This window comes from Labrus mixtus, chromosome 4, assembly GCF_963584025.1.
Source record: "Labrus mixtus chromosome 4, fLabMix1.1, whole genome shotgun sequence".
In the NCBI taxonomy this organism is placed as follows: Eukaryota; Metazoa; Chordata; class Actinopteri; order Labriformes; family Labridae; genus Labrus; species Labrus mixtus.
This window is the reverse complement of record NC_083615.1, coordinates 22,745,217-22,761,176: the sequence shown is the minus strand read 5'-3', so window position 1 is coordinate 22,761,176 and position 15,960 is coordinate 22,745,217. Positions and strand designations below refer to the sequence as shown.

The window sequence follows — 15,960 nt, the reverse complement described above, 5'->3', positions numbered from 1 at the left end:
GCATACAATGATGAAGGATTCATGTTTCACATTACAGGAGATTTGCAGCTCCTGGAGCAATGACCACAGAGGAACAAGAGCAGCGTATTCTCTATACTAACGTCCTGGAATATGAACAAGACCATGTACGTTTATGAATATATGAAATATTAGATAAAGGCTGCCAGAAAGTTATTCACACGAACATGTTTGTCTATTTTAGGACTGGCCCAAACAGTGGAAAGCCAACATGAGGAAGAATCCAAATGACATCACGTTAGTGTCGGCTCTTGTCTCCTACCTTCTCAGGTAACTGACTGCAACATAAGCATTATATATGTCAATATTCATATATTTATATATTGTTGTGATGTTGGTAGTTGTGCTCCAGTCTTTTTTCAAGAATATTGTTAACTATCTCTGCCCACACAAGCAGTAAAGGACTTTTCTCTGTCTATATTAACCTTAATAAACATGTTCAGCATAAACTGATGAACAAAAACATAATTAAAAAAAGTATTGATTCTCTCACCCAACTTAATCCTGGACTGATACTGCTGCAAAAAATAGGAACCGCTTGAACACTTGTTTCCCCCTTGCACATGTAAGAAGTAGTAGAATTATAAAAAGCAGATATTAACTGGAGCACGATATTCAACTTTAGTCACAGCTGCTAGGTGAACAGTCACTTTTTGTTATGGGACTGCATGTTTCACAGTTGCAGCACCAAATCAGAGCAGACTATAACATGTAGTGGTAGCATTAGCTGTAGGACTATGTTGGCCGTCTTTAAGCTCTGCAAGGGACAAATACTGAAGAAAACACAGGGACAAGCATAGAAAAAACAAATGAGTGTGGGGTCATGTATCCCTCCTCAAAGACTGGAGACCACAAAAAAAAATAGGTTGAAGTTACTCAATTGAATTATTGCCATGGGTGAGTGCAGTTGACAGAAATCAAATATCTCTAAGGCCTCAGGCCTTCTCTCTGACAAAACCAAACAAAAGAACAGGGGAATGCAATGGTCTCCTGAGGTTTTCCAAGATCCAGCAGATCTTGTTGCTTTTAACCACTGGAAATGTCCTTCCCCAGTTATAAAAAGCACAGAGTCAGTAGACATTATAAAGATGCCATTATATCTAATCTGTTTGGTGAGTTCTTAGACTTAAACATTCACCAAATGTACACACTCAGCAGTAATTTTATTTGGAAAGGAACTTGAATCACAGCTTCTTCTTTTATTTTTTTTTACCATGACGCCATCACTAATCCAATTTTTTGTGTTCAAAAGGTCAAATCATGATGGTTGAAGTTTTTGTTTCCCCATGAGTTTTCGTGAAAGATAGATACACTATTACTCAGGATTGTTACAATGCCAAATTATTGTCTGACAAAGACAGAGAGCGAGAGAGAGAACGTGTTTGTGTGCATTCACAAATGGATTCCTTTTAGAGAAACAGTCTAAATGTGTAAACTACAGATTTGAGTAGACATCCATTCATTTATCTTATTGACTTTCACTTACACTGTGCCCTCAGTCGATCTGACCACCCCGTGGTGAAGCTGCTGAGGAAACACCAGTACAAGGTTTACAACAGACTCTACCCCATCGTCAGTAAAGGCCTGCCTCAGAGTCCTGACCTGCAGCTGAGACCTTCTCGCAGCACTCACAACTTGCTTCATCCAGGTTGGGCCAGAGTTGGGAGTTTGTGAGGATCACTAAATTATAGTTTCAGGATCTTGTTCTTTTTGCAAAGGCAAAGACTGATCTGAAGAATACCTGAAGTACTACTGTTACAGATATTATTTTGAGATATAAGAATACAAAATGGTGAAATCACAGTAAGTAGGATTAATACCAGACATACACTAAAACGATTAAGTCTTCTTTCACAAATCAACCCCTGAAAATGTTCAAGATAATTAAAAGAGGATGACAAACTTTAAAGTTAAACCCGTATATTCATTCAGCTCTGCTTTAGCTGTTCTTGCAGCCAAGACTTCAAAGCAAGCTTAACATTTTTGTAGCTCACACCTGACATACATCCATATACTGTATACATATTTAAAGTTGCATGTGAACTTTTTCAGGAACCATGAATGATGAAACCAGAGTATTCTGGATACATTCAGGGCACCATTCATTTCTATGGCTAATAACATGGCAAGCCATCTAAAAGCTGTTAAGATATTTCACTTTGCACCATAACAGTGGAGTGATAAGATGGCTCACATTCAAGGGCAATGCAGCCTCAAGTAAAAAAAATGACCTTGATAATATTGTAATGATAAGATGCATTAGCACTGAGTAACTGTGTAGGGAAAGTTACCATTTATTACAATCACTAACAGGTGCGACATTAGCCTTAACGCATTTGTGTATGTGAAAATTATATTTACCTTGCAGAGACCCCAAGGAAGCCAGCCAGGACTGTGGGCAGTAGTGTGGGTGGCCAGAGCACTGGCTCTTCTCCCTCACTTTCTCACAACCTCCACACAAACGACGATGACGATGAGGAGGGGGAGGAGTCTAGCACAGAGATACCAGTGGAACGGGAGAACTCGTTTGAAGATCTCGAACAGTTCCTGACCCAGTTGGACTGGACCGAGCCTCATGGCAGCACAGGTGACACTGGCTCAGATTTAGAGCAGACCAGTGAGCAGTCAGGACAGGAAGATGGAAGCTTTCAAGACCTGCAGATGAGAGCTCTGACAGAACACCTGAAGGCCATCGTCAAAGACGTTCACATTGCAATTGGTGAGCATGACAAAAACCATGGATGTGTTCGTTTTTGCAGTCGGGGGAAGTGCCTTAAAAGTTTTTCTGGTAATGAAATGTAAACAAACTTTACATTAAACGTCATGATAATGGTTGTAAGGGGTGTTTTGTTTATATTACAGATCAGCTCCTGTCACTGTGTTTGCTGTCCTTTGAGTGCCTGAACACAGCCACCTCTAAAGACCTCTGTCTCGCCAGCATAGAGGAAGCCTTCTTCACGCCCCTGTGGAACGTCCTGTTGGCTCTTTTCAGGTAGAACATCCTTAATACTTGTGCTCTGTTAACTGTTTTCATAAACAGATGAGGTTTCCTACTGCTTTTGAGAAGCAGATATGCAACGCTGCAGTGGGATGAAGAGCTTAGTTGGCTCGGGGCCTTATGTTACTCTGCAAAAGCACAGCTCAGTATAGAGGACTTTGTATGCTTTAGTTCCTGTGAGCAAAAATATTTGGCTGCTGACTACTCTGATTAAAGGATTATGTTTGTGCATTATACACAGACTCTGCCTTCATTCTATCAGGTTGTGGGGTCTGCTGTGAAGGGTTTGCAGGGGTGCTGCTTGTCAACAGGCAAGGCAGGCAACTGCTTAGGGCCACAGACCAGTGGGGGGCCCCAGAGGCTGACAAACTTTGAACCAAAGCAGCAACCCAAAATGTCCAAATTTTGCAATGACAGTAGGAAACCTCCCCAAGGGGGCCCCATCATACAGCACCCAAATTATCTTTTGCCTTGGGCCCCAACAGACTCTAGAATCACCACTGAGGGTTTGGGCCTCTTTTATCTGACTGTTCTTGTAGAGTGTGAGAGAAAGAGAACACTCCGAGCCTTTCTTTTAAATTCTGAAAAGTTGTGGCAACATTTCCGGTTCATTTGGCTTTTTGAAAACTGCAAGTCAACACTGAAACAATTTTACAATCCTGCTAGAGCTGAAACTGGAACTAGACTTTCTTTGGGAGTGATGATGTAAAATGAGGTCAATGTATTTTGTTTTGTTTTGTTTGTATTTGTTTATTTATTTATTGCGCCTTGTGTTAGGGGGGCTGTGTTGCTGTGTTTGATTGTTTGTATCTTACATGTTGGAGTGTTATTATTTGGGGGATGGTTCATGTTAATGGTGCTGTTGTGATGTTGGCTAAATGAAATCCCGCAACATTTGATTGATTTTCAGCTAATGTGTCTAATAATAGTTCCGTGGGGGATGGGTCATGTTAATGCCCAGACACTAAAATAAAATATATTTATTCATTAATTTTCCAGATTTTCAAAGTAAGTTTACCTGAATGTGAAACAAATCTTAAACCATACCATCATAACCTTATACTGCAAAATTAGTACAAATAAATTGTGCTAATATATTCAAAACGTTTAGCAGGATACAAAAATCTGTGATGTGTTATGAAATGTTTCAATATTGTCATATAACATAATTGACAATAGTCCCTATATAATACAGTTCCAATGTCTTTCTGCTGTTCAGCATGTTTCACACAGTGATTGTGTTTGTAAGATTCCTTTTCACCTCAAGGTCTTCCTCACATTCATCCTCCTCAGCAGTTACCACCCTAATAACACAAATACATGTGAGATTGAGGTGAAAATGAGGCTTCATCTAAGTGGCAAACAGTGTGAATGTAGGGTCCATGTGTTTTTCAGACTCATAAATAATCTTCTTTCTCTGAAGTTACAGTTCTGCATGAAGGGTCTGCAGGTTGAATCTTGGGGTTAAGGCAAAGATGAGATTGATAAACATTTTTCTATTTCAAGGTTCAGCTAGAATTTCTGTAATTGAATAGATGACCCAGTGTGAGCCAAAGAGAACAAAACATCTGGAAGACAAATCTCTGTGTGATGCAATGAATCAGACGAAAACGCTCTTTTTAAACCTCCTTTTAAAGAAACCAAAAATTTGGTTGATTTATGTATGTGAAAAAACATGTTTATTTTATTAATTTTACAAGTTCAAGTTATGAACCTTTTTTTTAAATTGTTGCACTAACATGTACACATGAAGTCAGAAGGAGTTTGGACATATACTATTCTCAAACTTTTAATAAGACCCTTTTAAATGTATTCTAAGGTTCAGCCTGACAGGTAAGCTTAACACGCAGTGTGGCTCAACGTCTGTCTGTGACCAGCATGTGGCAGTACTAGTCTAACTATGTCTCCCGCTCCCCAGATTGTGTTGCTGCTGTGATTCAAATGACCCTCAAAGATTATTCAGTTTGATCAGTTATGATGAAAAATGTAATACAATGATCATTACTGGTACAAATACCTGAATACACATAAACCTATTTTCATATTACTGGGCTGATCTGTCAATGCCATTGGCAAATATGCTATAATTGTTATGAATTTATTTAGGACAACTGTTTGCTATCAGAGTGTTTAAACATATAAACCACAATGTGACTTATAGTAGCAGTAGTTATATTGTTTTTTAGTTGCCTTTCTGAAATGAAGTGATAGTGAAGTTACATCAGATATAAATGAAAAACTCGAGCACCATCAAACAGGAATTTTTTATAAATGTTGAATATTGTGTTTGATGAGAGATTCATTTTTTTTCTTTGGTTCACCAGGCCAGAGTTTATTTTTTTTTATATATACATATATTTTTGAAGAAATGTAGAAAGGCAGAGTAGCCTTGTTTTAAGAGTGTGGATCTTTTCAGCTGACAGTCCTAACATTTGACATTTACATAGTTTATCTGCCCCGAAGACATTCATTCATATTGGAAATGTGGTCATCCCTTTTGGTCCATGTCTATAGTTTGGGTGTGGGAAGGCGGGTGACAGTATTTGGCTTTGTTCACCTACCTCTGGGACAAGCTAACATAGTGGTTCGGAATTTGTTTTGCTATCACCATGACCCAGCTCGGCTTGAGACTCATGAAACGGCTGAGGGTAATGGCTTAAAGATAAAGTCCCCGCAAACAGATTTTTTTTAATGGATTGTGCCGGTCATTTAAACAATTGTTAGTTCTATCAGTTTCTAATGGTGTTTAATTCAGAACAGTTAGATCAAAAAAACAAAGAACCTCTTTCTCTTACTTGCTGAGCAGACTGCACATCGGCACACAGGAAGGTGGATGTTTAAATACTCTTATGAAGTATGATCCTTACGTCCACTGGAAACATATCTATCTATAAGTAAGGCAACCAGTTTGGAGAGGTGTTCAAAGCTTGGTCCCTTTTACCTCACTCAGCCTACTATGAGAAAATGATGGGGCTGATGTAAGCTGCTGGAGGACGTTTCTTTGGGTGCTGCTGTCTTGTGTCATTTATAATCTCACCTTTTACAAAAAAGACTTTCAACAAGTTAGATCAATTGGGAAAATTGGGAGTTGAATTAAGCCCAGCTCAAATGGAGCCAGCTTCAAGTGGCCAATTGAGGACCTGCAGTTTTTAGCATCTCTGCATTGACCTTATTGTTCAGCCGAGGAGGTTGCTACGTTGTTCGAAACAAGCCATTCAAAATTAAAATCCTCTGCCACGGACATTTTTTATTTCCCGAAAACCAAAATTCAATAGATACTACAGTCAGTAGTAGTCAAACTGCAGCTTCGTCACAAACACTCCTCTTCATGTGTCTCATTTATAAACCGCTGTAGTTGGATTGTATTCTCTGCCTGGGTTTTCAGTTTGGTAACCTTTGTGTTTCTCTCCCAGGAAAGTCTACAGGGAAAGGGAGCAGGCCTATGAGATGAGTATGAAGCTGTTTAGGGATGCATCACCTGGAGATGTTGGTGTTCCCTCAAAGCTATTCCCCAAAGACCCTGGCACACTGCAAGGTTCCTACCCCTACGAGTCAGCTGTTCAGGAACTCAGGCTTCTCATTACAGACGGCTGTCCTCAAAGAAAGCTAGAATGTATTGGTGAGTCAAACTATGCATTTCATTCTCTCTTCATGGTACAGTATGTACTTGACTTGAAATGTTTCAGAAGCTATGCTTTGAAACAAGGACTTCAAAATTGGATATATGCAAGTGCATTATAAAATGTTTTTGCATCCAATCACAGGCCATCAGAAACGTACACTTCTTAAAACTCAAAGTAGTATAATTTCAACTGATGATTGTTCATCTGGGAGGCTCTTCAATCTCTTTTGATTCATTTATGTCAGCACCACCAGACCTTTAGCAAACAATGCTAGCTACAATTGTTGAAACCCAAAGTCTAAGAATGGGTCAACTGCAACAAAATCTAACGTAGTATTTTTGTGCATAAATACAAAAAAAAAAAATCTGTATTTATAAAACATGCAGACAGAGGTTGTACGTTTGGTACTTTCCATTGGTAGGTAATCTGTGTTGACAAATCCCACATTCGGGGACATTTGCATTAGGACACGCCTCCAATAAACCATATGTGGTACCAACACACGCCTTTAAAAACCAGATGAATATATTCATCAAGATTAAGATTTGTATCTCTTGCACCTAGTGAACCAAATAATTTAGTTGTTTGTTCACTTAGTGGGGAAGCTACTAACAGAAGAACACACATGCTTGAGAAGGTGAGACTTTCTGTAAATTCTGTTGGGTCAGAGGAGAAAACACTTAAAGAAATCAAGAAGAAGAGGTTTGATATTAAGCTCAGTGCAACAAACAAATAATGGAGTAACAGAATACACCACAATTTTCGCCCTTGGACAGTGCATTTTCAGTGTCATTGGTAGCTTAGCTCTCTGGGAAAATAATCAAGCAGCTCTCCTAACAGAACAAGCTGGACCAACAGATCAGTGCACTCTGTTGAAACGCGCTCTCTGTCGAGTGCACGGTCTGCCAAATCACTTGATAATGCAAAAATGTCATGAGTCATGATACAACATTTCAGATGCCTGTCAGCTATCTTTTTAATGTTCGGAGACTAATTATGCAAAGCATCTGTTTCAAACTAGACAAAATCACTTATTTTGGATTTTTATTTAAAGAGAATTCGGAACATGCATCTATGTGAGATTGATCAATGCGTGCCATTAACCATTAAAAACAACTTCAAAGGGGCTAGAAATCAAATTCCTAAACTCTGGAAGAGAGGGGAGAACGCCGATCCCTAGAGTTTGCTGGAGGGCGTTCCATGAGTTTTGGGCATCAAAAGAATATGCTGATTTACCGAGTTCAGTAAAAAAAACATGTATGTGATAATTAACTGTTGTTTTATTTCTTGTTTTATTTTATTCTGGTAGTGTGTCTTTTCTTTGCTTGTATACACCAATCAGCTACAACTTAAAAGCCCACCTATATAATATTGGGTAGGTTCCTCTTGTGCTGTCCTAACAGCTCTGACCCTTTTTAAGGCATTGACTCCATTGAATCCACTTACAATGAATATCCTGTTTTATCTGGCACCAAGAAATTAGCATCAGATCCATTTAAGCTCTGTAAATTGTGCAGATGGGCCTCCAGGGGTCTGACTTGTTGTTCCAGATCTTCCCACCGATGCTGGTTCAGATTAAGATTACAGAAACCCCTTGAACTCTTTATCATTCATCTCAAACTTTCCCTGAACTATTGTTTGTTGCATGGCAGGGCAAATGATTTGGTTGAAAGTGGCTACTGACATCACAGAATAAGTTAGCAAAGTTGATTTATATAGCACTTTTCCCAGACAAAGGTCACAAAGTGCTTCACATCAACAAAAAACAACATGCATATTATAAAAACAGGAACGAAAGAGTAGCTTGTGGACCGACATTATAAAATCCTGCTATGGCCAGGATTAATAATTAGCACATTAAACATATATCAATAGTTAGACTGGTTGGACATGTTGACCCATTGGCCTGTTTATATATAAACATTTTCTCAGACTCAACAGAGTCAGAAGAACAAGATATTCAGGGACTTCCAAAGGATTGATGCTATGGCCTCAAACACAGTGGTGTGACATCTAAACGTTTATACGCTAAACATTTAGAAAAAACACTAAACGTTTAGAAAAAACACTAAACGTTTAGAAAAAACACTAAACGTTTAGCGTTCAGCGAATGTCAGCGAAGCATCCGTCACTAGCTGCACAGTGCGCAGGTTGTGACTGTCTTCTCCCTCCCTCCATCCACTCCTCCTTCTCACAGCTGTTCCTTCTGAAGAAGTGTAGAGCGCTGCAGTGAACTCGCAGTCCAGATCGTTTTTAATGTAACGTACCATAATGTTTTAAATGATCAAAGTCTAAAAAATCAGAATAGCCTATTGTTTAACATTCTTACATTCAATACTTACTTCATTTACAAAGGTTTGCACACCACTAATCATGACGAGTCTTAAAATGTGTCTGGGACAGACGGAAGGTGTAGGGTGTTGGACCTCAGCAAACGGCTTTGAGAATCTATCTCTAAGGAAGATATCGGCTAATATATAAGTATCAGATTTTTTAAATCCCAAATATCGATATCGGTATCAGCCCCAAAAATTCCATATCGGTCAGGCCCTAGTTTTAATGCTGTGTCTGATTGGTATCGATTTTAGACAAGACATTGTACACAGGGTTTATGTTAATTCTCTCTTTTACAGTAAGGACGTTACGTCTGATCTGTGCCTGCGCTGAGGATTACAGGTGTCTTCATGAAGTTGACTCTACACCCAAAACTGCTGCCATGTGAGTAAATCATCACCTTCAACTAGCAAACTCCTTCAGTGATGTTTGTTGAAGTGGGGTTTGAATGTTAGTCTGCAGAAATACAGAGTTTTTTTACTAGAAATCTCAAGAGGTGAAAGTAAGAACCATCTTCACTTTAAACCTGATAGAACACACTGAACAGTTTACAGATTCAAGAGAAAGACTACTGTACAGTGCAACTTCAAAAACTCAACATGCACTTAAGAGAAAGAGAACTGTATTCTTTTTCATTTTTCTAAGTTAAAGGAAACTAGTAAAAACTCTGAACAAAGCAGTTTCAAGTTACTAATAAGTCTTCCTCCAATGCTCTTTAGCAGACGTGCAGACTTTTTCGACGTGTGTTAGAGTCAGTTTGACCCATCCATATTTAGTAAGAGCATCTAAAGTTTATTTTTGTTGTTGATGTAAATGTAACGGTAACCCCTCTATTGAGATCATTTTTTCCTCTAGCCCTAATTACGCTTCAAAATCAGAGACCTCTCTTCATTGATTTCATCCTTTTTGATGGAAAGTGAAAGACTGTCCTAACGTCCAGTTGAAATGCCCAAACATCATTTAAGGACTCTGTGTTGTGGTAGCTACCCTGTCAGTTCTCATCAGTGCTCAGATATGGCTTGCTCAGCAGGGGCTCTCCTAGGTCTATTGCCCCCTGTTGAGTGCCTCTTCCTGGCCAGGCCTAAAAGTGGGTCGTTGTGTCTGGATTTGGAACAGACCCAGGGTCCTACAAGGGGCTTCGGGTAGAAAAAAGGCTGAGGTTTGTGGAGTCCGTGATGATGCACAGAGAGCCAGACAAAGGCTCAGTGGGATGTTGTAGCACCCATAATTGAGAACATAAAGTGCACTGTGCACCCAATTTAAATTGTTCCGTGTTGACAAAGTTTGACTGAAGCCTCGACAAATAGATGGAAGCTGAGGAAGCTGTTTATCTTCTCGCTGTGGCTCCACATTATCCTCTGAACCACATCCGAGAGAAAGCGCAGTGATGCGCTTCTAACTACACTTGTCACCCCCTAGTTCAACTCTCATGTGTAAGTTAATGGACTGAAAATATTTTGCATCAATATTGTACAAGCAGAGACTGAGACTTGGAACACAACAGTAAACAAACTTAGAGCCAATATTTTTTATACGGTGGGTGGGGATCTCAGACCTGGAATAGAAGCATTTACTGGGTTGTTTGGAGAACCGGTCCTGGGTTAGGACTTTTTAATAGGGCTTAAAACAGTTGACATTAAGATCATGTGGATACCTCTCTAAATTTCAGACTTTTTTTTGTGTGCATGTCCACATAATCAATGCTGTTAAAAATATCCTCTGTTGGGCATGTAGTGGGACCCTCAAACATCCAGTATGAGAAGGGGGAGACTGAAAACAACACACATAATATCTCTCTCCTCAGAGTTATTTGAGTTCTTTTAATCAAATGCACGAGTGTTTTCTTCTTTATAGAGCGAGATTGAGAGATTGTCTCCTGCTCCATATATGTCTCTTTGTGTCGTTGTGTGTGTCAAGTGAACAGACATGGCAGGGTAAAAGACTTGACCATGCACAGTGCATGTCAAAGCTAACAACCAAAACAAAAAGTGGCAATGATGAGGAATACTTTGTGTACTTTTCATCAGTTAAAATAAACAACATGCTGACTAAATGTAGTTCCAAGAAATGAAACCTGAATCACATCACATGGAATTTGTTTTGTTACCTGTTTGAGTCAAACATGACGGAACCAGAGAAGAAGATGATTTTTTGTACTTATTTTTTAGAAACCAAGAATACGATCATATCTGACATGTCAGGATATAATCTGTAATCGTGTTTGCAGTTTGGCTCGGATATAAATTGTGTGAATCAAAACCAGAATTTCAGAGGAACAAATATTTTCCAAAGAAAAACCCTGGCACTCCGAGCTCATAATAAATCTTTTTTCTAACAGTGTCACAATAGCCAGAAGCGTTGAGAAGTGAACTGAACTTTTGATTTTGGATTTGATTAATAGCTCTTTGAAGAGTGTTTATGTGAACTGTCTGTTTCTCTGCATGCCATCTGCCAGAATTGTCATTTTTTCCGTCCTGATCGGGCTCTGCACAGTTCCATGTGTGACTGCCTTTCTAATCCATCTCTTACAGGTTGCTTTTCTTGCGTGTCTGACTCACACGAAGTGTTTTCCATCAAGACCTGACTCAGATTAATCTCTATTAATAAAGTCTGCAAATGATCACATAATATATCGGCAAAAGGAAAATATCTTAAGTGTTTCAAGTTGAAAGACTGTAAACAGTAAATAGTGCATGAAATTGCTCTATTCCTGAGCAACCGCTGGCTACACCTGAAGCCCCCCAGAATGTCTTGTTGCTCCTAGAGTCTTAATCGTCATTGGACGTTTTGGACTCAAATACATTTTGAAAGGGGATTATTGTAAAATCCACAGTAACTATATCTTCAACCTGTATAGCCTTATCACCGGTATCTCGCTATCAGCATATATGTTTTCTGATTGGCCTGATAAAAACACATTATGATTGGATTTTTATACGACACATACTACAAGATAATCTGGTAGGTAATGGGTTCCGAGTAGCCTTGAGTCGGGATCGATCCCACGATTGTCGTGAAGGAGGAATCGGACCTGAAATCAGCCCGATTATCCTGCAGTCTGAGCCAGGCTTTAGAGTGGGCTCTGACTTAATAGTTTGCTAAACTGTCTACAACACATGTAGCAGATCATTGCAGTGAACACACTCCAGTCAGAACTAGAATTGGTTGACAGTGTATAATAATGTTATATTATCTTTACTGATTTTTTTCATTTAGGAAATCAGCCCTCGAATAACTGTTTAACTATTTCACTCAACGTTGACTGTAGTCAAAGTTGAGTGAAATACAAATAGAAGTGATACGTTTTGATTCCAACTAAAAATGAAACCAACACATCAGTAATCCGGGAGTTTATTCCCCTTCTTTATCAGTAAGTCTCTGACATAATAATGATTTGAATGCTCTCCTGACAGACAGACAGACAGACAGACTCAGAATTAATTAATTCATGTTATGTTTTAGCTGCAGATGAAGCTGTCCTCATTGTCTCCTATTTTCTTTCTGCCTACTTACTCTGTCCCCCACTGAGTTACTAAATTACAATCTCACACAATCTGTGTTTGATTGTGTGAGATTGTATTGTACTCCCTGCCCTCCTTTAATCTCTCACCAGAATTTCCATTTTCATCGTTCTTTGTCCTTGACCAACTGGGTGCTCATTTGTTCTCTTGTGCGCTTTTGTCCACATCCCTTTCTTTTCTCTCCTCTATTGTATTGAAAAATTGGTCACCTCTCTTCCCCTGTATCCTGTTATTGAGAATTGTTCCCCCCCTGTCCATTTCTGTAGTTTTTCTTGACTTGTTGTACTCTCCACTAAAATTTAATCACCGCATAACCAATAATGGAGCATACTTTCCTTTCTGAAATCAGCATTTATTCATGCGTGAAGACTGCTTTGTGTTGTTGGAATGCAGAGACACCAGTTTTTTCGTGCGAGATGATCCACGTGTGTGTTTGGCAGTAGTGAAAACAGGAGATTATAATTCAGGCTTGTGATTGTGCATGTGAGGTCCAGCTCTCTGTGGTTACATGAGCCTGACCAAACCTTCCAGAACCTGCAAGAGCAGGATATCCAGTTGCATGAAGCTGGGTCAGTCGAGGGCCAGCAACCCACCTTCTCACGCAAAGTAGCAAGCCAGCAGTTAGCCCTGCGTGTGAGTCCTGATAAACAAATGGTCACTGTCTGCACACAGGGAGAATGCTATCAGGCTGTCATCATCTCCCAGGCTGCAATCTGTCCTCCCAAAAGATCTCGGGGAGAGGAAAAAAAGCTGTATCATTTCCCTCCCTGAACACTTATCCCATTAAGAGCTACATTTGATTTAGTTTCCATTCAGTTCCTCTGGGAGCTCGTGCCACCACACTGTCACTCTTTTCCCCCCTTATTCTCTTTTTATTTACTTCTGTTTTCCTCTTTTACTGAACCTGCCCCCTCCTCCCCCTCTCTCTTTCTTCTGACAGCGGAGCAGATGACCTGCTGCCAATCCTATCTTTCGTGGCTCTACGGTGCCAGTGTCCTCAGCTGGTGGCTGAATGTGCTGCTTTGGAGGAGTTCATTCATGAAGCGTGAGTCACCAGGATGGAAAAAGATGCTTCATAACCATCTCCTTTGTTTGCACCAAACATACAAAAACATGTCTGAGTTTAGTCACTGTTTTGAAGGAACGTCTTTAGGCACGACCAGTTTCCCAAATCTGAAGAAGTTGGCAAATGATCTTTTACTCAGAACTAGCGTGCCTTCAGTTAACTTGATAGAAATCCCAGCCAGCTTGCACACAAGTCATCACTGCAAATACATTGAGGGGTTACCGAGTTTCAGGGCTTTCAATAAAAAATACATTTTAATCTCAATAAGGCTTTACCTGACATAAAAGATATTTATACAATGCCTTTATTCATTCCCATTCCTCTTCATATGTGATGTGAAAATATCAGATTTCAACAAAGTCAGAGAAAGTAAAAGTGTGCATCTTGCTCATATTGCAACAGCACACCAGAGGGTCAAATGGAGCTTCACTGATTTAATAGCTAGTCATCACCAGAGCAGAAGACGATCTATTGTCACGCTTTCCCATTTGCCAGACCATCCCCAAACCTTTCTGCTCACAATTTGCTCATCAAGAACATTTCACTAGTTTCATTAGTTATAATGTTGTTTTCAACTTAAAATACTAACGTTAGAACAATACCATATGCAGTACTTTATCACCAAGCATATACCAAGAGAAGCAGACCAGTTAGACAGGTCTGGAGGGCTGGTTGTTTCGGGTTGATATACTCGGTGTCATTGCGTGCGAGTTCAGACCACACCCAAGAGGTCTACTTGTGGCAATAAAAAACGGTGGGTTGTGAAAGTCGTCTGGTTAGATTGGCAGTGGCTAAGGAATGTCAGGATATTTGGGATTTGGTTTTTCTTCTCTAAAAAAATCCCGCTGGATGTTTATGTAGTTCAGTGGGTTGGGTTCAAGTAAAAGGAGGGGTGTGACCAAAAGGCTGTGACTAAGAAAGCCAAGACGCTTTAAACTGATTCGTTAGGGCAGCTATTGGTCAGTGGATTTGGGATTTTGGTCAAGGTTAAAAGCCTAAAAAAGGTAACGTAGGAAAAATGGAAGAATAAAAAAATTGTTATTTTTTCTTTCATTCTTATATTTAGAGGTTTTCTTACCATTTCATATAAAGTCAACAGAGGTTGACCATCTGTAAATGTAGACATCATGGAGGTTGTACAGGGAAGGTAAATCATGAACAAAATACCTTGGACTGTTTCACGATGTACAAACAAATATAAACACACAAAAATGAGCAGTCTTTGTGGATGTTTTTGGTTTGTTACCTAAATAGAGAGTAGTTTCACACAATGTTCAACCTCCTTCAGTGAAAGGACAAAATAGGGTTATGTTGTTGCTAAGCCTACATTTATAATTAAAATAATAATATTACAGTTATGTAAAATTAAAAAGGATTGTCGGATTGTTTTGTGTATTTTATAATATAGTCTCCAAATTTCTAGTAGATTTCTTCATGAAATAGTTCATAATGTTTACAGTTAGATTTTTGTATTCCACAGTTCAGCATGAACATTTGGGTAATCTGCAAAGCTAACGCCACGGTAACTTCACAAGTTTGCAGACCACAGTCAAAGGATAAGCATCTTATCTCCTTTCCCAACCACTCAAGTCTTTGTGTCTATCCGTGCAGTGCTGCGTCCTTGCTCCAGTCGCTCTCGTGTCTTGCTCTCGTTAGTTAAAGGTCAGCCAGAGTTGACTAACTCTCCAGCCGACCTCTGTCTCTTGTCTCTGAGCAAACCTTCTTCACTTTCCCTCCGACATATCAATCCCCCATCCATCACTTCACTGTTACCCAATATTTCCTACCTTTTGATACTTGTATTACAAACCTTACCATGTAGAGCAGAAATTATTTCTCTTTTAGTCACCATTGGAAAATGTTGGTGTGGCAATTTCTACTCTGTAGAGAAAAATGTTCTGCTGTGTTCCTATTTGACCTCTTACACTTTTCTTGATGTTGCTATTTCTAACTGATGTCTTGTCCACTTGCTTATTTTTCAGCTACTTGATAGGAGAGGAAGGTTACTGTCTGACCTCCATGCAGAGTGCCTTGGCCTATGTTGAGTCTTTGCACACAGGAGGAGCTCACCTTTCGCCCAACAAGCTCATATGAAAAAGGTAAAAGAAGGTCCATACGTGATGCTCTGATAGAAATGTTTTGATTTTTAGGTGAATTAAGTTATGGGGGGTAAAGTAATGAACAAACAACCATCCATCCATCCACTAATTAATGGGCTTACCGAATAAACAGATAAATTATGATGAGTGTTTTATTTCCATGTGGTGATGAAAACTTTAAATACCGGTAATTTAAAATTGAATAAAATGTATGTGATTCCAGCCCTGTTCAAAGGCTCTGCAGATAAAACCAAAGCTAGTGTGAAATAGATTCATTGAGAAATATGACCCTTTACATTTT

General features: G+C 39.3%; 2 protein-coding genes across 2 annotated transcripts in view; one reads left to right on the top strand and one right to left on the bottom strand.

Annotated features, from left to right (window-relative positions):
• The window catches only part of si:dkey-238o13.4 (uncharacterized protein LOC560780 homolog), a 171,544-nt gene that overhangs the window by 134,965 nt on the left and 20,619 nt on the right, over window positions 1–15,960 (bottom strand). The gene's annotated exons all lie outside the window — the stretch shown is intronic.
• Window positions 1–15,960, top strand: part of vps9d1 (VPS9 domain containing 1) — a 29,329-nt gene that overhangs the window by 10,216 nt on the left and 3,153 nt on the right. The window contains exons 8-16 of the mRNA XM_061036425.1: window positions 38–125; window positions 203–288; window positions 1,518–1,666; window positions 2,387–2,737; window positions 2,881–3,010; window positions 6,430–6,635; window positions 9,273–9,357; window positions 13,435–13,539; window positions 15,543–15,659. Coding sequence (XP_060892408.1) covers window positions 38–125; window positions 203–288; window positions 1,518–1,666; window positions 2,387–2,737; window positions 2,881–3,010; window positions 6,430–6,635; window positions 9,273–9,357; window positions 13,435–13,539; window positions 15,543–15,654 — 1,312 coding nt within the window. The 3' untranslated portion in view covers window positions 15,655–15,659. The remainder of the gene's footprint in view (window positions 1–37; window positions 126–202; window positions 289–1,517; window positions 1,667–2,386; window positions 2,738–2,880; window positions 3,011–6,429; window positions 6,636–9,272; window positions 9,358–13,434; window positions 13,540–15,542; window positions 15,660–15,960) is intronic.